The sequence below is a fragment of the Capricornis sumatraensis genome, chromosome 1 (assembly GCF_032405125.1).
Source record: "Capricornis sumatraensis isolate serow.1 chromosome 1, serow.2, whole genome shotgun sequence".
Taxonomy (NCBI): Eukaryota; Metazoa; Chordata; class Mammalia; order Artiodactyla; family Bovidae; genus Capricornis; species Capricornis sumatraensis.
Window position 1 is genome coordinate 173,295,327 of NC_091069.1, and position 25,092 is coordinate 173,320,418.

General features: G+C 36.8%; 1 protein-coding gene and 1 non-coding gene across 3 annotated transcripts in view; both read right to left on the reverse strand.

Moving 5' to 3' along the window:
• KPNA1 (karyopherin subunit alpha 1) overlaps positions 1–25,092 on the reverse strand; it is a 68,507-nt gene that overhangs the window by 35,239 nt on the left and 8,176 nt on the right. The window contains exons 2-3 of one of the 2 annotated variants that reach the window (XM_068986591.1): positions 6,968–7,101; positions 2,029–2,136 (exon numbers count right to left, since the gene is read on the reverse strand). In XM_068986591.1, the coding sequence (XP_068842692.1) occupies positions 2,029–2,136; positions 6,968–7,096 (237 nt within the window). In that variant the 5' untranslated portion in view covers positions 7,097–7,101. Of the gene's footprint in view, positions 1–2,028; positions 2,137–6,967; positions 7,102–25,092 lie in introns of those variants that run through there. The other variant, XM_068986598.1, reaches the window with a different exon arrangement.
• On the reverse strand, positions 1,424–1,530 carry LOC138093462 (U6 spliceosomal RNA). The gene has a single exon (XR_011146096.1). It is a non-coding gene; the product is annotated as a U6 spliceosomal RNA (small nuclear RNA).

Below are 25,092 nucleotides of genomic sequence, written 5' to 3' on the forward strand. Positions count from 1 at the left end.
GGTTAGGTTGTGGTACCCAGCCGTTTGGACAAACACCAGTCTAAATGTTACTGTGAAGGTTATTTTTTAGATGTGATTAACATTTTAATCAATACACGTTAACCTCCAAAATGTGTGTGGGCCGGCAAAGATTGAGGTTTCTTAAAAGAAGGAAATCAGTCTCAAACTTTTACCTGAATTTCCAGCCTACTAGCTTACCTACAAATTTCAGACTTACCAGCTCCAACTCCATGAGCCAATTACTGAAAACTCAAATAATCAATAGATCAACCAATCTCTCTCTTCCTCTCTCCCAATCCCCAAATTTGTTCTATTAACTCTGTAGAACCCTAATACAGTTCACAAAATACGTCATAATCATTTAACATCTACTTGAAAAAAAAAAGACAGCTCAACTTCCTGAAGAGTCTGTAAGAATTCACCACAAAATAATAGTGTTGGCAACACGTTTACATAGATTTCAAAGCAATTTAAACTGCTCTAATCCCAAAAGAAAGCTGGTCCATAAAAACTGAAAGAGAAAAAAAATCTGTAAAATACTGTGCATAATATACTACTATTTGTCAAAAAGAAGGGGATTTTTCTCAAAAGGAGTAAGTTGAGAATTTAGTAACAGTGGCTGCCAGTGGGAAAAGAAACTGGGTAAGGTAAAAGAGAAAGATTTTTCTTTTTTTGAAAATCATGTATATATATGATTTTTTAAAACATTACACACAACTGATCAAAATAAACTGAAAATCTAGACAAGTGTTATATCCATATAAATAAAGCATAATTTTTATCTGTTTATGTAACCCTCAAGAAAGTTACAAAATGGGTTATAATAGAAAATTTCAACAGTTGTGATGTAGAACCAATGTTTTAAAACCTATGAATATGCCCAATTTTGAACTTGGAATGAGTAACAAATTGGAAATTCCTTTAAAGCATGCCTTGTTATCAACATTTTTTTCTTTAACTTTTTTTTAAGCTTATTTGTTTTAATTGGAGGCTAATTACTTTACAATACTGTAGTGGTTTTTGCCATACATTCACATGAATCAGCCATGGGTGTACATGTGTCCCCCATCCTGAACCCCCTCCCCCCTCCCTCCCCATCCCATCCCTCAGGATCATTTCAGTGCACCAGCATCGTGTCTCATGCATCAAACCTGGACTGGTGATCTATTTCACATATGATAATATACATGTTTCAATGCTATTCTCTCAAATCATTCCACCCTCGCCTTCTCCCACAGAGTCTAAAAGTCTGTTCTTTACATCTGTGAGTCTTGCTGTCTCGCATATAGGTTCATTGTTACCATCTTTCTAAATTCCATATATATGCATTAATATACTGTATTGGTGCTTTTCTTTCTGACTTACTTCACTCTGTATAATAGGCTCCAGTTTCATCCACCTCATTAGAACTGATTCAAATGCAAAAAATATGGACTGCTTCATGAACCTGCATGTCCTTCTTGCACACAGGACATGCTAATCTTCTCTGTATCGTTCCAATTTTAGTATACGTGCTGCCGAAGAAAGCACTTCTTTTACTTTTTATTTTGTATTGCGGTATGGCTGATTAACAAACAATATCATGACAGTTTCAGGCGAACAGCAAAGCCCTTGTTATCAACTTCTAAGGAATAATTTTATAACCATCTTTTAAAGTTTCAACAGCTGAATTAATTTTCATAATTTAGTTAATTCTGTTAAACTGTATGTAGTTCAAAATATAATAAACACTTAATGAACCATGAGTTTACAGACATAGTTTCCTTTTAAAAATGAAACACCAGGTACTTTTTGGAGCCATCTAACCTATTTCTTTTTTATTCTTTTCTTGGCTACACCTCATGGCCTCCAGGACCTCAGTTTCCCAACCATGGAGTGAATGTAGGCCACAGCCACGAAAGCCCAGAATCCTAATCACTAGGCCACCAGGGAACTCCCCTACCTTTTTTTTTAAACTCTAAAAAAGATCTAAACCTCGTATCTTCGTCAGAAAAAAGGAAAAAGCATTTATTTCATTATCCTACTTACTGGTGCCATCTCCATGTTATTAATCTGAGCCTCATGGAAGCCTCCATCTGACATAACTTCTTCTTCTGTTTCTTCTTCTGCTGTAGCAACATTTCTTCTCTTGAATAACTAAAAAATAAAAGATTGTTACTAAACTAACAAAGGTAGTTCAACATTCAAACACTAGGCATCCCACTTTTAAAAGGCAATAAAGATGGAGCTTTTAGAAAATCATTTAAAAAATTCTAATGTTTGTGCCTCCTTCAACCTTTCTGATGAGAAACTATTTCAGAATTCTCCAGTCTTATAATCTAATGCAATTAACTACTAAAAGATATTATCACCAACACTTGATGAGGTAAAACTTACCAATAGAGGCCTGGACACTACGTGACACATAAAGTAAAGTTGAAAAAGAAGCAGGGCATGCTTGGTCATTTCACTCCTGAAGTAGTTGACAGGACAGACATACCAATACATGAGGAAAAATAGGATAAAAATGCTGGGATAACTTAATACCTCCCTCCTAATCCTAATGGATGGTGGATAAAGATTTCCTGACCTTCCCAATCTGTCCAGCAACCAATGATGACAAATGATGACTGCTTGAATGCTACTTTTAAAGCACCTATTATTTGTGGAGGCAAAGGAGAATAGTTCTGATTAAAGGAAACCCACTACAGTGCTTTCCATTACATACTAGGAAGTACACTTATTCATTAAGCCATGGTAGAGTAACAACAACTTATCCTCTCGCCCCATATGACTGAAAAAAGCAGACAAAATCCCTAAAATAATAGTTATCAGACACCAGATTGCAGGCAACAGAGGCAGTGATCCTTCAGAAGAAGAGAAAAAAGATTAGTCCTATTGCCTCAGATTGCCTGGATGGAGTTCTAGGCTACAGCACAGTTAGAGTGAACCTAACAGGGTCAAGCAGTCCCCTCAACTGAGATGGCATTCAGAACCAAGGAGGCCAAGACATCTAGAATCTAAAGGCAGGATATTTAAGACAAAGAAATCAACAAAAAGAACAAACTCCAAAACCTGCAAAAGATTCCCCTTAATTAGCTTTGTACTGAAAAAACAGGTGGTGTAAGGAAACAGTCAGAAGCTGGAAAAGAAACTGCCTTCAAGGAGCATGCAGAATAATTTTAGAGGTCACACAGGTTAAGAAATCATTCATGTTTCACCTGGCTGGAATAGAAAAGTGTACAGTTCCCTGGTGGCTCAGATGGTAAAGAGCTCACCTGCAATGCTAGAGATCCAAGTTCCATCCCTGGGTTGGGAAGACCTAATATATGGGGCACTGAGTAGAATACTCAGAAGGGTACCGCCTCAGCAGTAAGGTAAATTAGTCCTAGATTATACATGCAAACTGGTTTCAAGTAACTTAACTACAAGCAATGACAAATTCAGAGAATTATACATATTAAAAGAATACAAAAACTCAAACAACAGGAGGTAAAAATTACAATCCTCTGTATTCAATCAATAACTACAAGCACACACAAGAGCTAAGAAAAGACTACCTATGAGGAAAAGAAAAGGCAATCATATCAATCAAAATCACCTAGAAATGAAAAAAATGGCACAACTGGACAAGGAGTTAAAATAGTTAAAAATATATTCCATGTGTTCAAAACTACAAAAAAGTATAAACATGATGAGAGATTTTTTAAAAAATATTTTACAAAAGCAAATCAAACACCTAGATATAAAAAATACAACTTTATGAAAAGTATGTTGGGTGTGATTAAGAGCAGATACTGTAGAAGAAAAGATTAGGGAATTAAGGACATCACAAAATAAACGAGATGGAAAAAAAGGCTGAGAAAATATGTACAAAATGTAAGTCAGCTGTGTGACATCAAGTACTTATTGTACATGCAACTGGAGCCTCAAGGTGGGGGTAGGGAAATAAATTTGGAAAATCAGTGGCCAAAACTTTTCCAAATCTGTGAAAAATACAAACCCACAAATCCAAAATCTCTAAGAACTCCAGGAAGAAATATGAAGAAAATATGATAGAACATTGTATCAAACTGTTTACATTCAGGAATAAAAAGATAAAAAACAAAGTAGCCAAAGGTAAAAGACATTTCACATGCAGGGAAACAAAGGTAAGATTGACAGAAGACTTGCTGCTGGAAACAATGGAAGCCGCTGAGTGTGGATCAAACACATTTAAAGTATCAAAAGAGACTCTGGTATAGCCACTACAGAAGTTCCTCAAAAAATGAAAAAAGAATGAAATTTTGCTATTTGCAACAAAGTGGATGAACCCAGAGAGGATTATGCTTAGTGAAATAAGTCAGAAAGAAAGACAATAGATGCTCTTTGTTACCACTTACATGTAGAATTTAAAACAAAAAACAAATGTCAAAGGAGAAACAGACTCACAGATGGAAAAAAAATTCTCTTTCCTACATATATCATATACCAATGTTAGCTACGGTCATGATGTACACTGTATCCCCAGCATTTACGTATCTTGTACCTGGAAGTTTGTACCTTTGGACCACCTTCCTCCAATTCTCCCTTCCCTAATCATCCACCTCTGGTAACTACAAGTCTGATCTCTTTTTCTAGGAGTTCAGGTTTTTTGTTTTTAGATTCCACATATAAATACGTGTCTTTCTCTGGCTTATCTCACTCCACACAATGCCTCCAAATTCCATCCTTATTGTCTCAAAAAATGAGTTTTAAAAAAGACAGTAACTACCAAAACAATCATGATTTATATACAATATAAATTGTATATACCATATAAAATTATATACCATGAAACTGTCAACAAGTTATTCAATGGGAAAAGTTGGCTGTCTACAAGTTTTATCAATTTGCTTACTTCACAAGATATTTCTTGTAACTAAAAACATCAAGCAAACCTTCATGCTTTATCATTACAGTTTAAACAAACTTTAGCAGCATTATGTTACCTACTCACATTGAGTTAGCAAGATTCTGCTTATTTCAAAATAGTTACTATTTTAATAGTAACTATAAATTTCATCTTTTTATACATAAAAAAATATAAAACTGACTCAATCAGAATGACATCAGCTAATAAATTTAAAATTTTGTTCTACTGGCGTCAAATAAACAAAGGTCATTTATATAGCGCCGCCTAAATAACAGATACTAAGTACTAGTCCGCTGAAAGGAAAGCTCTAACAGCTCTGCTGTTATCTTCTGTGTACTTGGCAGCATCAATTCCTGTCCTACCCTCAAATCTAGCTGCACAGCTGGCCAAAGCCTGTGCCTTTTCCAGATAGATGACTGAGCAACTGTGAAAAGAGAAACAGTCCTTAAATCAATCTGCTTTTTACTGATGTTTACTATTTTACAAACTAGGCATGAAACAAGTACTGCCGTGATAGTAAGAAGCCTAATTTGCTTTACCAGTTCTCCCTACATAAGATGGCATATATGACACAACAAAATTAAAATTTTAAATAGAACAATATTCCAGAACCCTATCATACAAATGTATTAAGGCCCTATCACAGTTCCAGCTGCCATACAATGAAGATGACAGAACATCAACTACAAAGGTTTTTAGTCAGGAAAATGGGACCATACTTGCCACTGACAGAGCATCTGCCTTCAGACAACTGAATATGAAAAACTTATTTCATTTATATAAATTTTACAACGAAGTCCAATAACATGAAGTTCCTATCACCAAGAAGAAAACAGTATAAAATAAATACTGTTATTGGCTGACTGCCATTACGTCATCTTCAAATGGCTTTATGCTAAATATAACACATAGTCTACTGGTTATATTCAGATCTATACTTGTTCTTGTGTGCATACATACATGTAATTCGTATTTACATGTGAATATAAATATGTAACAGTGCTGTTAGCTCCAAATAGTGCAATTTACCCACAAAACAGAAGCTAAATAAGAGCTCATCCAAAGAAAATGTTCCATTTCACTAAGACACAGAGATGAATAAAGATGCAACAAGAAACCAAGAGAAACTCATCCTTTTATGAATAAGTGGTTGCTTTCAAAAGATGGTAAAACAGACTGTTAAGAACTTAATTTGCTATACCTGGACTTCAAATAATTGGATTATCCAGTGCAGTGTTATGCAAAAGAATAGTGTATGTTGAATAACTCACTGTAACTGTAAAATATTTATAACAGAATACCTATTTCTCAGGTATAAAGGGTACTGACTATTCACCTTCCTTTTATGGAGCTTTTTATAGTGTAGGGGTCAAATGGTCCTTCCAAACTGAAGTCTTAGCGGAAAAAAAAAAAAAAACTAAAAAATTTCCTGGCCAAAAGTGATGGACCATTTGTCCTAAGGATTTTTAGAGAAAGGTAAAATGATGGTGAGTGTCAGATTCTCCTGCAGATGTTCTAAGGTTAAAATGATCAAAATCCTTGTCCTAAATGTCATTATGAATAATACAGAATTTAGGGGTGAAAAGATTGACTTCTTGAAATTTTGTTTAAAATACTAGGTACTAAAGAAATATAAAGATAGACACAAAGCAAGTACAGCAAACTGTTGACAAACAATGAACTCAAAGGATGGGTTTATAAGATTCAATATCTATTCTTTATTTCTGTACATGTTGATAAATTTTCAAATTAAACTTTAGAAGGAAAAGCAAGGGACCAATTCTCAAACTGGTCACTTGAGAATTCATTAATATACACACAGAATCTTACAAGAAGTTGTAACTTTAGAAAAATAAAACAAACAGGCCAAAATATTAAGTAGTAATTAAATAGTAATTGGGAACATGAGAACCTCATTCCTATATTCTACATCACCTCCACTCCCATACCCCTAAAATAAGTTGATTTTATTGTTGGGAGGGGGATATATATATATATAAAACATTATTAAAATTAAGATACAGGAAGGTGCAGTCAGGATTGAAATAGAACATTGAGTTCTTTAAGAACAATTAGTATGGGTAAAGGACTTACCTGCTCTTCTCTTTTCTGCTTACGTAACTGTAGTCCTTCTTCCTCTCTCCTTCTGCGCATCTCATCAGGATTCAGGGACTTATTTTTGTAACTTTTCAGGCGAAAGTTCTCTTTTCCTGGGGCAGTCATGATTTCTACAAAAATAAGAGAGGAAACAGAGGAGCTTAGCTTACTAGGAAGAGCTCTGTTACTTTAACAGTTCACTTTTTTAAATATATAAATGCCCAGACCTACCCCATAGGAATGTCTAAAGGCTAAACAGCTTTATAAAAGTCTGCAATTCAGTGTCTTTTAGCATATTCACAACTATATGCAATCAACACCAGTCAATTTTTAAACATTTTCACCACCTCAAAAAGCTATTGCTTCTAGTCTGGATATTTTATATGAATTAATATATGTAATCTTCTGTGCCTGGTTTCTTCCACTTAGCATAGTATTTTCAAAGCTCATCCAAGTTGCAGCATATATTAGTACTTTATTCCTTTTTGACTGAATAATATCCCATTGTATAGATAAACTCCATTATATTGATCTACTCATCAAATGATGGACATTCGGGTTCTTTCCATTTAGCTACTCTGAAATGTGCTTCCATAAAGATTTATGGACAAGTTTTTATACAGATCTGTTGTCATTTCTCGTGGGTATATATCTATATACTCCATTTAATCATTTCAAGTAGTGCCAAACTATTTTTCCAAAGTGGCTGCACCATTTTACATTTACAAAAGCAGTGTACGAGGGCTGCCAATTTCTCCACATCCTCACCAACACCTGTTATCACAACTTTTTTTTTAAACTGAAGGATAGTTGATTTACAATACTTTGTTAGTTTCGGGTGTATAGCAAAGTATCACAACCTTTTGATTCCAGCCATTCTAGTGGGACAGATGTCTTTAAACCTATTTGTTTGCCAATATACATCCTCCATAAAAATTTCTACTCAGATTCTTTGCCCATTTTTAAACTGGGTTGTCATTTTTACCACTGAGCTGTAAGGGTTCTTTATTCTACATAGAAGTCCCTGTCAGATATACGACTTGTTAATATTTTCTTCCATTTTATAGGCTGTCAAATTTTCACTTTCTTGATAGTACACTTTGTAATTTTTAATGTTTTATTTTTAGCCGCATCAGGTCTTAGTTGCAGCACACAGGCTTCTCTCTACTGGCAGTACAGACTTAGTTGCCTGCAGCATGTGGGATATCTCAGTTCCCTAATGAGGGATTGAACCTGTGTCTCCTGCAATGGAAGGTGGGTTCTTAACCACTGGACCACCAGGGAAGTCCCAATGTTATACTTTGAAGCACAAAGTTTTTAATATTCTTAGTGCCATACTTAGCAATTCTTAACCCTCAGCTTCATTCTAAGAGTTTTAGCATCTTATCCCTTAAATTTAGACTTGTCATCCGTTTTGAGTTAGGTATGATTTGACGTTAAGGATCCAACTACATTATTTCGCATATGGCTACCAGTAGTTCCAGCACTACTGAAAAATGAAAAACCTTTCTCTTTTGTATAGTCTTGATGCTCTTGTTGAAAATCAGTCGATTACAGATAGTTTTACTTCTCACCTTTCAATTCTATTCCCTTGATCTGTATGTGTATCCTTGTGCCAATTCCACAAAGCCTCGATTACCAATTTTTTTAAAGTAAGTCTTAACATCACAAAGTATGAATAGTATTTTATCATTTTTTTAAAGACTGTTTTGACTTGCCTAGATGGATGGATACACTATGAGTGTATTCCATGTGACTATTAGAATTCCATATGACTTTTAGAATCAGTCTGTCAAGTTCTACAAGTCAGGTGGCATTCCAATATGAACTGCATGGAATCAGTAAATCAGTTTGGGGAGTACTGCCACCTTAATGTTAATCTTCCAACCCATGAAGACAATTTTTTTTTACTTAGATATTTAATGTCTTTCAACAAAGTCTTGTAGTTTTCAGAGTACATCTGTCAAATTTACTAAGTATTTTTATGCTACTGTAGATGGAACTATTTTCTTAATTTCACCTTTGAATTGTTCATAACAAATCTATATAAATACAATCAATTTTTATGTTGATTTTTGTATCCCACAACCTTGCAGAACTGAACTTGTTAATGTATTAGTGGATTCTTTAGGATTTTTTGCGTACAAGATCTGTCACCTGCCAGAGATAGGTTTGCTACTTTCATTCCAATTCCTTTTCTTCTTCTTGCATAATTGCCACAATCAGAACTTCCAATACAATGTCATACAGAAGTGGAGAGTTGACAATCTTGTCTTACATTCCCAATTTTACAAGAATGTATCCAGTATTTCAACACCAACTGTGATGTCACCTTCCAAATTTTCATAAATGTTCTTTTTAATCATGTGTAGGAAGTTCTTTCTTAATGCATAGTTATCATGCTTTTTCTTTTGATCAGTAAAGGGTATTAGAATTTTGTCAAAAAAATGTTTCCATCTGTTGCAAAAACTTTTGTTTTTTATTTACTGATATATTATTACATAATTGGTTTGTGAACCTTACATTTATGGGATAAATGCCACTTGGTCATGCTGTATAAATCTTTTTATGTGTTGCTGACTTTAGTTTGCTAGTATTTTATTGAAAATTTTTGTGTTCATAATTGTAAGAGATATTGGTCTGTACTCCCCTTATGATGTCCTCAGCATCAGGGCAATATTAGCTTTATAAAATATGTTGGGAAATATTCCTCCTTTCAGTTTTTTGCAAGAGTTGGTGAAGAATTAGTCAATTCTTTAAACGTCTGGTAGAATTCAGCAGGCTAGGGCTTTTCTTTGCAGGAGTTTTTATGATTAATCCAATCTCTTCACTTGTTTTAGGTCTCTTCAGATTATCTGTTTCAGCCAGTTTTAGCCTTTCCAAAAGTATGTGTCCATTTTACCTAAGCCATGAAACTTACTGGGGTAGGAAATGGCAACCCACTTCAGTATTCTTGCTGGAAAATTCCATGGACACAGGAGCCTGATGGGGTACAGTTCATGGGGTCACAAAGAGTCAAACAGCACTAAGCATGCACGAATGCATGTAACATTGGTACACAGCTGGTCATAAGTTTCCTTTATCATTCTCTTATTTTTAGTTATGTTCCTTCTTCCATCTCTGACTCTAGCAATTTGAGTTTTCTTTCTCAACCTAGCTAAGGTTTCTCCATCTCTGACTCTAGTAATTTGAGTCTTCTTTCTCAACCTAGCTAAGGTTTCTCAATTTTGCTGGTCTCCTCAAAGAACCAGTTTTTGGCTTCCTTAATTTTCTGTACTGTTTTTCTATTTTCTAGTTCATTAATTTTTATCTTATTTTTACTACTTCCATCCTTCTATTTTGCTCTTCTTTTTCCAGTGACTTACTAAAGAAGGTTAGGTTATTGATTTGAGATCTTTCCTCTTTCTTAATTGAGGCATTTATTGCTAGAAATTTCCCTCTAAGCACTGCTTTAGTTGTAGTCCCTAAGTTTTCTTAGATGCTAACTTCGTTTTCACTTATCTTAAAAGTATGTCCTGATTTCCCTTTCTTTTTCTTCTTTGACCCACGGACTATTTCGGAATATGCTCCTTAACTTCCACATGTTTATGAGTTCCCCAAATTCCTTTCTGCTTTCATTTCTAATTTCTCTTCATGGCGGTCAGAGAACATCCTTTGTACTATTTCAATCCTCTTAAATGTGTTGGGTTTGTCTTGTGGCCCAGCACGCGGTGTGTCCTAAAATATGCCCCACATGCATTTGAGAATAATATACACGTTCTGCTGTTGCTAGGTGGTGATGTGTTCTATACATATCTACTGGGTCTAGTTGGTTTATAGTGTTGTTTCATTTTTATTTTTTTATTGAAGGATAATTGCTTTACATAATTTCGTTGTTTTCTGTCAAACTTCAACATGAATCAGCCATAGGTATACATATATTCTCTCCCCATCCCACCCTTCTAGGTTGATTCAAAGCCCGTTTGAGTTTCCTGAGCCATAAGGCAAACTCCCGGTGACCATCTATTGTACATATGGTCATGTAAGTCTCCATGTTACTTTTTCCATACATCTCACCCTCTCCGCATGTCCATATATAGTGGTGTTTCTTTGCTGACGTTATGCTAAGTGGCTCTGTCCATTATTAAAAGTACAGTAATTGAAGTCTCCCAACCATTATTATTGAACTATTACTTCCTTTTCTTTCCTGTCAGTTTTTGCTTCATGTATTTTGATGCTATTATTAGGTACATATAATAATTTGGACCTATCTAGTGGATTGACCCTTTTATCACCATAAAGTGTCTCTCTTTATCTCTAGTAATATTCTTTGGTTTTTTAAATATAAATTTATTTTAATTGGAGGCTAATTACTTTACAGTATTGTATTGGTTTTGCCATACATCAACGTGAATCCGCCACGGGTGTACACGTGTTCATTCTTTGTTTTAAAATCTATTCTGTTATTGGTATAGCCACTCCAGCTTCTTCCTAGTTGCTACTTATTCATCTTTTTCCATACTTATACATTTGATGTATCTGTATGTTTGAACTTAAAATATGTCTCAGTGATTTCCCTAGCAGTTCAGTGGTTAGGACTCCACACTTCCATTGCAGGGAGCATGGGTTCAATCTCCAGTCAAGGAACTAAGATCCCATGTGCCACGATCCAGCCAAAAAATAAAATAAGGTAAATAACGTATGTCTCTTATAGAGAGTATATAGTTGGATATAGTCTGACAATTTCTGCATTTCTAATTAGACTGTTTAATTAATTCATATTTAGTGTTATTACTGATACAGTTGGCATGATGACTGCTTTTTCATTTTTTATTTTCTGTCTCATGTCTTTTATTCCTCTATTACTGCTTTCTTTTGTAATAAGTGTTTTTTAATGAAGCAATTAAAATTTTCTACAGTGATTTTTCACTGTATTTTTTTGTTTTTTCCCCCTAGGAGTTGCTCAAGGGCTTTCCATACACTTTCGTTTCTCAGAATCAGCTTCAGACTTAACACTCCCTAAATTCCAAGGACATATAGAAACATTATGTTATATAATTCTATCCCTTTTCTCATTTTATCATACTGTTGTTATATAATGTTACAAACCCAACAACAGTTATTATTACTTTATCATCTATGTTATTTCCTTAGCTTAACATAGGTTTGTTCCCACTCACCTACTCTGAGCTATTAGCAGATACATTTCAAATATATTACATTTCTACAGGCCCAAGAATATATTACACTAAGGCCCCTACACATGAAGTTTCACGCTGCGAACATGCATTCACATGTCCAATCATGTAAGGTAGTTCACGTTCTGGTGTACACTGTCACAGGCATGCATCCATTGTAAGTGGCTGTGCTTCTGTGTATGTACTTCACTGTACTGTACTGAATGTTGCTGTTGTTCAGTCACTAAGTCATCTCCGACTCTATGCAACCTCATCGACTGCAGCATGCCAAGCTTCCCTTTCCTTTGCTACCTCCTGGAATTTGCTCAAACTCACATCCATTGACTCAGTGATGCCATCCAAACATCTCGTCCTCTGTCATTCCCTTCTCCTCCTGCCCTCAATCTTTCCCAGTATGACGGTCTTTTCCAAAGAGCTGGCTCAGTGTCATGTCAGGATGGCCGAGTGGTCTAAGGCACCAGACTCAAGATTCTATCTTCCAAAGAGCTGGCTCTTTGCATCAGGTGGCCAAAGTATTAGAGCTTCAGCGTCAATCTTTCCAATGAACATTAAGGGCTGATTTCCTTAAGGATTTACTAGTCTGATCTCCCTGTTGTCCCAGAGATTCTCAAGAGTCTTCTCTAGCATCACAATTCGAAAACATCAATTCTTTGGCACTCATTCTTCTTAGTATCTTTATTTCAAGCCCAGGATGTACAGAAACAAATGTAAAAGCAGCAGTGACATAAGCTGGTACTGCTAAGATACTAAGTGCCAAGCAATAATGATAGAAACAAAAGTGAAAGTAACTGAGAGAGCAGAGTGAGAAGAGGAAGTAACTTAAGAACTGAAGAGATTCACAATGCAGGGAACTGCCAGGCGATTTTCTTTATTTGAGAAAGCACTGTTAAGTTTTTGAGGCAAGGACCCAAATATAGAATAGTACATGAAAGTTGCAACAGCTGTTCAGAATGCAATCCAGTGATACCGTGTCACCTATGACAAGAACAGAGCTACTATCCAGACATGACTGGATCATTTTTTCTCAAGAAGGTAGATTGAACGGAATCCAGCAAGGAACCAGAACCTGTGCCATCAATGTCAGGCAGGCATGAGTAAAATTGCAGCATGCTTTCCGTCTCCTATTGCTGATGATCCTTCAGCTCTACCATTTCCCATCTCCTCTCCCTACTCTAGTCAGCAGCTCTTCTTGCCTGTTCCCTCAATGCCAGCCCCTGTATACCAGCTGTTGTACTTTATTATTGTACTTTTCAAGGTACTGTACTGAAGATTAAAAATGTTCATTTTTGTTCTCATGTATTATTTTTATGAAAAGTATTATAAACTTATTATAGTATAGTACTGTTGGTATAAAGATGGTTGTGTTAATTAGGTACCTAGACTAACTGTGTTGGACTTATGAACAAACTGGACTTATGAATGTGCTATCAGAACAGAACTCATTTGTATGTAGGGGATTTACTGTACACACATTATTTTACACACCTGCTTTTAAAATCAGTTTTATCTCCATGAATACTTTTCCACTGTTTTTTCTCCTCTTTTCTTCTGGTACTCTCATTATGTACACTGTGGTGCAGTTAATGGTGCCCCACATTCCTCTGAGGCACTTTTCAATTTTATTCATTTTCTTCCTCTCCTTTCCTTGGATTTCTACAGATCTATTTCCAGTTCACTAATTTTTTCTTTCCACCAATTCAAATCTTACTATTGAGCCCCCTAATTTTTCATAGTTATGCTGCTGCTGCTAAGTCGCTTCAGTCGTGTCTGACTCTGTGCGACCCCAGAGACGGCAGCCCACCACCAGGCTCCCCCATCCCCGGGATTCTCCAGGCAAGAACACTGGAGTGGGGTGCCATTTCCCTCTCCAATGCATGAAAGTGAAAAGTGAAAGTGAAGTTGCTCAGTCGTGTCCGACTCCTAGCGACCCCATGGACTGCAGCCTACCAGGCCCCTCTGCCCATGGGATTTGCCAGGCAAAAGTACTGGAGTGGGGTGCCATTGCCTTCTCCGTTTCATAGTTATAGTACTTTTCAACTCCAGAATTTCCACTTGGTTCTTCTAAATTTCTGTCCCTTGATTGTTAGTATCTATTTCACATGGGTTGTCATCATATTTGACTTCTTTGATGAAGGTTTCCTTTGATTCTTTGAATACACTTATAATGATTACTTCAAAGCCTATTTCTATTAACTCCAACATCTTTTCCAACAGGCAGTTTCTACTGTCTGTTCGTCCCAGTGTATCAGCCATATTTTCCTGGATTTTGTTTCTGTTTGCACATCTTTTACCTTTTTACTGGGAACTCACCATCTTTTATAATACTATGTGGCAACTCTGAGTACACTCCTCCATCTTTGAGGTTTTATATTTTTATTTGTTTACTTGTTTAGCAATCTGCTGTTTTATTTTAAAGTCCACTTTCCTACCACACACACCCAGCCACTTGGAGTGTTGAACATCTGACGTTGATCCTCAACGGGGAAATAGCCCAGATATGCCCGAAGTCATCTTGCCCTAACAGTAATTTGTCAGGACTCTTTCTGTGACTACTCCCAGATATTAACCTCCACTAATTGCCAGCTGATCACTCTACTGTTTTAAACAACAGCTTCAGGCACAAATTGTGCTACAGAGAAATCCAATCAGATTCAGGCTCCTTGGAAGGAGTAGTTTCAAGTCATAGTTTGACATTCACTGTCCCCAGAAAGGCTCCTTCCAGCTGTCTCTTATCCCAGGTTCTTGCTGGCAAACTCAATGGCCTGCAGTTTAGTTTGTATCTTCTTGAATCTACAAATGTTCCAACTGCCTTTGGGAGGTAGTTTTCACAATCAATCTCCACTGTTTGTGAAAGTACTCTTAGGTTTGAACTTCTCCAGCTCTACTGCAAATGAAGTCAGTTCCTTGAGGCAGAGATTAAGAGCTATGTTTTATGACCTGCTTCTCTCCTCTCAGTTCAGTTCAGTCTTGCAACCCACGGACTGCAGCACACCAGGCCTCCCTGTCCATCACCAACTCCCGGAGTTTACTCAAACTCATGTCCACTGAGTTAGTAATGCCATTCAACCATCTCATCGTCTGTGGTCCCCTTCTCCTCCAACTTACCCCCAAGCAAAACCTCTCAATCGAGGCTCTCAAGATGAGGATGTGGACAACAGCTCATTTTTTGGAGTGACATCCATTTAGGAACTGAGTATTTGGTGGTGGACAGGTAGCAAACAGAGATTGTCTCTCCTGACACAGAGCTACCACCTTACAACCTACAGAAAAGGTGATCTATTCCCTAGCAGCTCTGTTACCAAGGTAACCCTTTATTCCACAAGTAGGGGCTGGACAGAAGGTAGCCCCCTACTTTTGCAACACACTGGCCCAGAACTTAGCCTCAACAGCAGGCATCTGGGGGTAAGATGAGAAATCCTGATGTCCTGCTTCTCCTAGGAAGAAAACATTCCTTCCAGCAGAAGTTGTGCATTTACTGTATGCCCTAGGACTATTTCCAAATCTCTAAGAAGTTGCTTTTTAATAGTTTTCCTCTGTTGTACTAGTGACCAGGTCTGCAGAGTTCTTATGCCATCAGACTTAAAAGTCAAAGAAACAGTTATTTTTAAGATGATTTTGATGCAAGCCTGGTTTGAGAATCACTGATTGATAATGTCCTATGTCACATCACCTATTTTACTTGAATCTCTTTAAAAAACAAAAAAGCGTACAGGGCAAGAATTATTATTTTCATCCTTTATAGGGAAGGATTCAGGAGGCTCACAGATAATTAAGGTCAAATAAGGTCATAAGGATGGGGCCTTAATCCAATAGAGTGGGTGTTCTTACCAGAGCAAGAGACACCGGAGACCTCTACCTACACCCCCTGCCCTGTGCTCAGACGAGAAGTTATGTGAGAAAAGACAGAAGGTGACCATCTGCAAGTCAGGAAGAGAGGCCTTACCAGAAGCCAACCCTGCTGGAACCTTGATCTTAAACATGCAGCCTCCAGAACTGTGAGAAAATGAATTTCTGTTGTTTAATAAATCACCCAATCTGTGGTACTTTTTTAATGGCAGCCCAGGCAGACTAATACATATACCCAGTGGTATTTTGTTAGATAGACTGAAAGACTGGTGCAATGCAGATGAGAATTTGCAAATAATTCTGAAGGAATCATAACTTGTGATGCTGAGAAAGGACATAGAGAACAGTTGGATTCCTAAGGCAAGTAGCATTTTGGTTCTGAAATATCACAGGACAGCATAATATCAATAGTGCTGCAATGATATCCAAATTGAAGAATCAGAAGTTTCAGGTTAAAGATACAGTAGTATAGAAACAGGGCAAGATCCAGATAAAGTTTACAACCAAAATCGATTAGATTTAAATAACTAGAAGCCTAGATTCAACATGGAGCTGGAAGGGCAGGCAATTAAGGAAAGGCAAAGTGGGAACACAGCATACACATACAGAGAGAGAAAAAATGATAACATAAATGGAGCAGAAGGTAAACTGAACAACTGGGGAAGGCGGATGAAAGGTAAACAGGTGGGCTTTGTACATTTCGTCTATAAGATTTAAATATTTCAAAAAATTTTTAAGCTAGAAAAACTCTAAAGAGGAAAGAAATGGTCACACAGAACTTAATTATTCATTTGCTTTTTATTAAAGTGACATAAGAAGCAAGTCCAGAGAAGAGGTGTGGCACTGAAGCCCTATTTTCAAATTTACTTCTAAGCACCAAGATGTAGGGAAGATACTAAAATTCTGTGAATCTGGGTTTCCTTATTAGCACTATGGAGATCATACTTCATAAGGTGAAGAGAAGTAACATATGAAAGCATACTTCCACTGTTTGGCCCATATATAGACCACACCTGATATTTGTGTAATGAAGAAATGGCTATAAATAGCTCTAAATGTTCAAAAAAAGATCTCATCTGACTAAACTGATCAGGGGTGGCTTCATAGAGAAGACGGTGTTTCAGCAAGGTTGTGAGGCATAGATAGGACTACAGGGGCTAAAAGAGAAAGACCCACAAAGGCGGAGACGTTAGAAAGAACAACCTTAGAAAGAACTGACAATGGAGAAGGAAATGGCAGCCCACTCCAGTGTTCTTGCCTCGAGAATCCCAGTGACGGGGGAGCCCGCTGGGCTGCCGTCTGTGGGGTCGCACAGAGTCGGACACGACTGAAGCGACTTAGCATGATAGAACACAGTCAAGTAGAGCAGTACATACTGGAGACTGAGGAAAGAGGGAGACAGGATCTCGTATAGAAATGAAACGAAGTCAACCCATTTTTGCAGGTTCATTTGTTCATCTGTCATGTGCTTGAATTCACCTCACTGTACATTACATTCTTATATATACAGTTTATGTATTCCCTCTAAAAAAAGAAAAAGAAAGAAAGAACTGACAAGAACAGTAGTAAGTCATGTTTGAGTAGAGCAACTCTTCTTTAAAAGAAGTAAGTACACATGAGAAATGCAAAGGCCTCTTGGTTTTTTTAATTACTTCTTTGGTTAAATTTTGGTATCAAAGAACTCACAAATGACTCCAACATTCTAATAATTTCTACCATTCATACAGTGCACCTGTGTCTTTGAATTTCAAAACATTAAAAAAGAAAGACACTATCAGTTCAGTTCAGTCACTCAGTCGTGTCCGACTCTTTGCGACCCCATGAATCGCAGCACGCCAGGCCTCCCTGTATGGAAGGGTATAAAAAGAAAATGAAAGTGTATCTCCCTCACTGTTTCTAAAGGTAGCCACTATCAAGTTTTCCATATATCTTTTCAAGAATTGGTTATACAAACACATACATATCCTTTCAGTTATTACTGTATACTGACAGAGCAATTCTATACCCAGTTTTACACTCTGCGTCAACTTTCAACTTTCCTAGAGAGCTTTATCATTTTTAACAACATAGTAATTTTCATAGCATAATAACTAGACCAGACATATCACTGACAATTAAGCCTGACTTCAACTTTCTTTTTAATGGTAGCCCAAGCAGACTAATACATATATCCAGTGGTATTTTGTTAGACAGACTGAAAGACTGGTGCAATGCAGATGAGAATTTGCAAATAATTCTGAAGGAATCATAACTAATGGTGCTGAGAAAGGACACAGAGAACAGATGGATTCCTATGTTGGATTCCTATTCCTAGAAATAGGAATAACAGTTAGATTCCTATTCCTAGGATTTCTATTGGGGCTTCCCTGACAGCTCAGTTGGTAAAGAATCCTCCTGCAATGCAGGAGACTCCAGTTAGATTTCTGGGTCGGGAAGATCTACTGGAGAAGGGATAGGCTACCCACTCCAGTATTCTTGGGCTTCCCTTGTGGCACAGCTAGTAAAGAATCCACCTGCAATGTGGGAGATCTGGGTTCAATCCCTGGGTTGGGAAGATCCCCTGGAGAAGGGAACAGCTACCCACTGCAGTATTCTGGCCTGGAGAATTCCATAGACTGTATAGTCCATAAGGTTGCAAAAAGTAGGACACAACTGTGAGCAACTTTCACTTCACTTCAATTTTCTATTACAAACAATGCCGTAACCAATATTCTCTCTCATGTATTTGTAATTATATCCATAAATGAAATAAAAACAATGGAATCTCAAGATCAAAAATACGTTCATTTAAAATTTTAATATGGTCAAAGTTCCCTCTAAACTACTGCACCAATGTACCAGTGAGTGAGTGCAACAGTTCCCCACCACCATCATCACTAACCAAAGGCTCATTCAAAATTTTCCATATCTGACAGTATGACATGTGAACAAAAAATGTTTCTCATGAACACTATTTCCATAATACTCTCAGTTATATGCTTTTTTCACTTTCACTCATAAGTTTTTCAGAGGTATGCTAATGAGATGATATCAGCAGTCTTGTGCCTAAAGGAATGTTTGCTGTATATCTTATGTTTTAAAATGTAATCTTTATTTCTAAAACAATAAATATTAACAGATACACAATAATATGAAAGTTTTCAGGATCCTTAGTCCGTGTAAATCTGACACCAAAATATTGAGAATCTTTGGTTCAGATAATCTTCTCTGTCTTAAGAGGGGGAAAACAATCTTTTGATGTTCAGACAGCATTCAATTCATAGATTAAGGAAACATATTTACAATGTATATCTGTTTGGTCAGAAATTATGTATTTCCACTTATCTCTTCTGTTACAATGATAAATGTAATGTGTCCTTCCATTATATTATAACTGGTCATTGTTTATAGGAAAATTACTATTTTATGGTAATTTTTTAAAGCCAGCCACTGAATTAAATCAGCTACTGAATTCTGTTTCTGATACTTTCAGCTGACATTCTTGACACGTTTTTTGGGGTTTTTTAAAGCTTATGTTTATTGGGGTACAATTTACATTTAAACTGTGGAAAATTCTTAAAGAGATAGGAATACCAAACCACCTTACCTGCCTCCTGAGAAACCTGTATGCAGGTCAAGAAGCAGCAGTTAGAACAGGACATGGAACGAAGGACTGGGAAAGGACTACATCAAGGATGTATTTTTTACTTATTTAACTTATATGCAGGGAACATCATGCAAAATGCTGGGCTGGATCAAACACAAGCTGAAATCAAGATTGCCTGGAGCAACATCAATAACCTCAGATATGCAGATGACACCACCCTAATGGTAGGAAGCGAAGAGGACTAAAGAGCCTTTTGATGAAGGTGAAAGAGGAGAGTGAAAAAGCTGGCTTAAAACTTAACATTCAAAAAACTAAGATCATGGCATCTGGTCCCCTCACTTCATGGCACATAGATGGGGAAAGCAATGGAAACAGTGAAAGACTTTATTTTCTTGGGCTCCAAAATCACTGCAGATGGTGACTGCAGCCATGAAATTAAAACACACTTTCTCCTTGGAAGGAAAGCTATGACAAACCTAGACAGTATATTAAAACAGAGACATTACTTTGCCCACAAAGGTCCATATAGTCAAAGCTATGGTTTTTCCAGTAGTCATGTATGGATACGAGAGTTGGACTATAAAGGCTGAGCATAGAAGAACTGATGTTTTCAAACTGTGGTATTGGAGAAGACTCTTTGACTTTCAATGGACGCTGAGTTTGAGCAAACTCCTGGAGGTAGTGAAGGACAGGGAAGCTTGGCATGCTGCAGTCCATGGAGTCACAGAGTCAGCCACAACTGAGCAGCTGAACAACAGCAACAAAATTTACATACAGTAAAACTTGCCATTTAAGTAAACATCATGACTATGAAGATGAGAGCATTTTTCGCACCTACAAAAACTTCAGTCAGGTCCCTCAGTAATAAATCCACTTGCCCCAATCCCAAGCAAACTGTCCCTATAATCTTCATTTTCCAGAATGTCAAATAAATGGAGCCATACAAAACGTAGCATTTTGCATGTGGCTTCTTTCACTCGGTATTAACTAATTTGAGCTACCTTCATATTGTTGTCTCTATTAGTAACCGATTTATTTTATTGCTGAATTATATCCCATTGTATTTCACAATATGCTTATCTATTCACCAGTGATAGACATCTAGATTGCAGTTTGGGGTCAGGATGAAGAAACTACTGTAAACATTCATATATAGCTTGTGTTTAGATAAATGAAGAGCGAGACTGCTGGGTCATACAAATCCACTGGAGAAGGAAATGGCAACCCACACCAGTATTCTTGCCTGGAAAATCCCATGGACAGGAGCCTGGCAGGCTACACTCCATGGGGTTGCAATAGTCAGACACGACTTAGCAACTAAACCACCACCATGGTAGGTGTATGTTTAACTTTACAAGAAATTGTCAAACTGCTTTCTACAGGGGCCATAGTATCATGCATCTCTACCAGCAATTTACATAGCTCCAGGTGTGTCACAGCAGAGATAGTTTAAAAAATCACATGTAAGTACCACCCATCCGTATCTATGTCACTAAAGTTAAAAACCAAATGTATGTTGAATCAGATCAAATGTCTTTTTGGCAGTTATTAAAATGGTTATTGTTTATCTCCTCTGACACATAAAATATGTGAGATATTAATACATTTCTTAACAATGATTGTTGACTCCTGGAATAAACATATTTGGTCACAGTGTATTATTCTTTATAATTATTAGTTTTCTTAAAAATGTTAAATCAGTATCCATACATGAGATTGATTATTTAATAAAATACCCTCCTCCCTCTTTGGGTGGATATTGTATTCACCACATGATTCCAGTTTTATGACATTCTGAAGAGGCAAAACTATTTAAAAGATCAGCGGTTGCCAGGGGTTTAAGGGATGAATAGCAAAGTGCAAGACGATTTTGGAGGCAGTGAACCTATTCTGTTGGATACTGTAACAGCTGATATATGTCATTTTACTTTTGTCAAAACCCACAGAGTGTACAACTCCAAGAATGAACCTAAATGTAGCCTACTGGCTTTGGGTGATAATGATGCATCAATGTTCACTGGATTATAACCAATGTACCACTCTGGTGAAAATGTAAGTGGTGAGGGACACTGTGTGTATATGGGGTAGGCCGTAGATGGGAACTCAGTAGTTTCCATTCAATTCTGCTGGGAACCTAAAATTGCTCTAATAGTCAACATTTTTTAAAAAATCAAGGATTTCTTCACAAATGAAATAAATGAGACTGAGTTCTCTCTGTGCATGGGAATGAGGAGATTATATTTGCTGCGTGGGAGGTTTTTTGAAAAATAGACACAACTGTCCTTTCAAAAATTTGAAGTAATAGGTCTGACACATACCAGGTCTTCAGTGTTGTTTCTTCTTTCGAACATTACCAAGTGTATTCTGACACGCGTCTGCATGCAACTGAAAATCTCCACAGTGGAAGCAAAAGTTTTACTGGAAACGGATGCAAAATAATTTTGTCTCCCTTGTGGCTCAGGGGGTAAAGAATTTGCCTGCAATGTAGGAGATCAGGGTTCAATCCTTGGATCAGGAAGATCTCCTGGAGAAGGGAAGGGCAACCCTCTGTCCTGGAAAATCCCACGGACAGAGGAACCTGGAGGGCTACAGTCCATGGGTTCTCAAAGAATGAGACACAACTTAGCGACTAACACTCTTTTCATTTCAATGCAAAACACAACTGAAATGTAGGCTGCAGTTGGATTGAAGAGAGCTCAGGTAACAAAGAAATGAAATCATTTCTATAGAGATTTATAATCAAATGGACATGTAATAGAATGAGAAAATTATCTTTATACTAAGCAAACATCTTTAGGATATTATCACCTAAGTGATTAATTTAAAAACTTAAGTTACTGTCAATAACTGCACTCTCTCAGGAACCAGAAGCCTTTAAAATTAAAGACATTATGCCCGATTTTTCTCGTTTTCTAGGAAAATAAAGCCCCAAAAGCAATAAAGTTAAAACCAAGATGCAAAACTGGTGGTAAAACAGAAACGTACTCTTCCAAAATGAAATCTCCCAATTTCCCCTTCATGTCTCTTTAGTTAAAATAATCAAAATTTGCCTATTATTCCATCCAAAGTGTTTGATTTTATCTATTCCTATCTATTCTCACTGTCACCCGTCTGATTTAGGTGCCTATCATACAGATAGATAACTTGTAGTTGTTCAGTTGCTAAGTCATGTCCAATTCTTTACAGCTAGATAACTGCAACAGCTCTAACCACCCTTCCTTAACTTCAGACTCTTTGGTTTTTAATTCATCCTTCACACAGCTCTCAAATTAATCTTAACACTTTGTCACTGCATAATTTCAATGTCTAAGAACCAGTGGTCATGTATGGATGTGAGAGTTGGACTGTGAAGAAGGCTGAGCGCCAAAGAATTGATGCTTTTGAACTGTAGTGTTGGAGAAGACTCTTGAGAGTCCCTTGGACTGCAAGGAGATTGAACCACTCCATCCAAAGGAGATCAGTCCTGGGTGTTCATTGGAAGGGCTGATGCTAAAGCTGAAATTCCAGTACTTTGGCCACCTCATGTGAAGAGTTGACTCACTGAAAAAGACCCTGATGCTGGGAGGGATTGGGTGCAGGAGGAGAAGGGGATGACAGAGGATGAGATGGCTGGATGGCATCACCGACTCGATGGACATGAGTCTGAGTGAACTCCGGGAGTTGGTGATGGACAGTGAGGCCTGGCGTGCTGTGATTCATGGGGTCGCAAAGAGTCGGACACAACTGAGCGACTGAAGTCAACTGAACTAAAGGACCTAGAATGAGTTTTCAGCACTTCTTAGATCAAATCTGAACTTCTCTGCCCTACAAGTTCCTTTGGCCTTGATTAATTCAATACTCTTTCCACTCTTCATCACCAATCTATACCCAAAATACAATGAGTGTAGAGACATTTTTATTATATTGGTATATACTATATTCAGTACACTGAGTCAATCCAAGCATTCAATAAATCCCAAACACATGCTAACCACTGTAAATATTTAACATTCACAGTATTCTTTGTGCAACACTATAAAATATTAGTATATTTAATCCATTGTATAAATAAAGCATGATTTTATAAGAAAACATGACATGTACTTAATACTAAAAAACCAAAACTTTAAGAAAGTATGACTGCAAAATAAGCAAGTTACAGATTTATGAATTTAACCATAAATGAATCTTAAGTATAGAAAATTTTCAGTTCATTGGTGAATATTTTTGGAATCTATTTTTTCATTAGAGAATGGAAAGGTGTGAGTTTGCATTCCAGAGTATATGCTCTCCCATTTGTAAATATTTATTATTCATTTGTTGTCAACCTCTAGTCAAGTGGGTTTCCCTTGTGGCTCAGCTGGTAAAGAATCCGCCTGCAATGCTGGAGACCTGGGTTCAATCCCTGGGTTGGGAAGACCCCCTGGAGAAGGGAAAGGCTACTCACTCCAGTATTCTGGCCTGGAGAATTTCATGGACTGTATAGTCCATGGAGTCGCAAAGAGTCGGACACAACTGAGTGATTTTCACTTTTGGAGTCAAGTAGTAACAGGTCCCTTAAAAATATTTTAATAAAAATTAGGAAAGAAAAATGGAATTTAAAATATCCTACCCATATCTTCCCTGTAAAATCATTAGAGTATCTTATTTTAGTGACAACATTCTTGTGTTCAATGGGGGCAAGTTTTGAAAAACCCTGCAATAAGCCTCATCTGGGAGAAGTCAATGCTACAAATATGATTCTGAGGTGTTCATCTTTGATTACATCTTACAGCTTCAACTCTATTAATCTAACAGAAATCCATCCTTTCTTTCATGTCTCAGCTTCAGACCTTCTTTAACTGAGACATTTACTATAAGCTTCGACCTTCCAGTATCTATGGGTTTCCATTGTGCAAGGCTCTACGAAGACATTCTCAATATCCAAACATTTAAAGGAAGATACTTACCGAAGATTTTGGGAATTTACACCCCAAGACTCAGTAATTCCACTTTTGGAATGTACCCAAAGGAAATAAAATCAATATTATATATAAGAATGATGACAGCAGAATGACTGATACTTGAAAACTTGTAAACCTAAAAATTCCAAAATGAGGGCTTGGCTATGACACATAATCATAATATATTGGGAAATAAGAAAAACAGAACATTAACATGTGAAAAATCTGGATGGTGGGAACAAAACCCCAATCTATACCATTCTCTGTATTTTTAAAAATATTTCATAACTTATAAAAATCTGAAATGTAAATTAATATTCTCTTTTATCTTCCAAATTTTCTATAGTAGATAATATACTAACTATACAATAAGAAAAATTTCAAAAAGTAAAGGTGGAAACATATAATTTACTACAATGAGGCTTCCCGGCCTAACTAAAACATTAAATTTCTTTACTTTTTTAAAAAGTAAACTTCTTTACTTTTACTTTTAGAATTTTATCAACTCAACATGTTATTTCACCAAATTCTTTACCATCTGAGACACTAGGGAAGCCCTCTGATTGAATACTTCAGGTCTTTATCAACAGT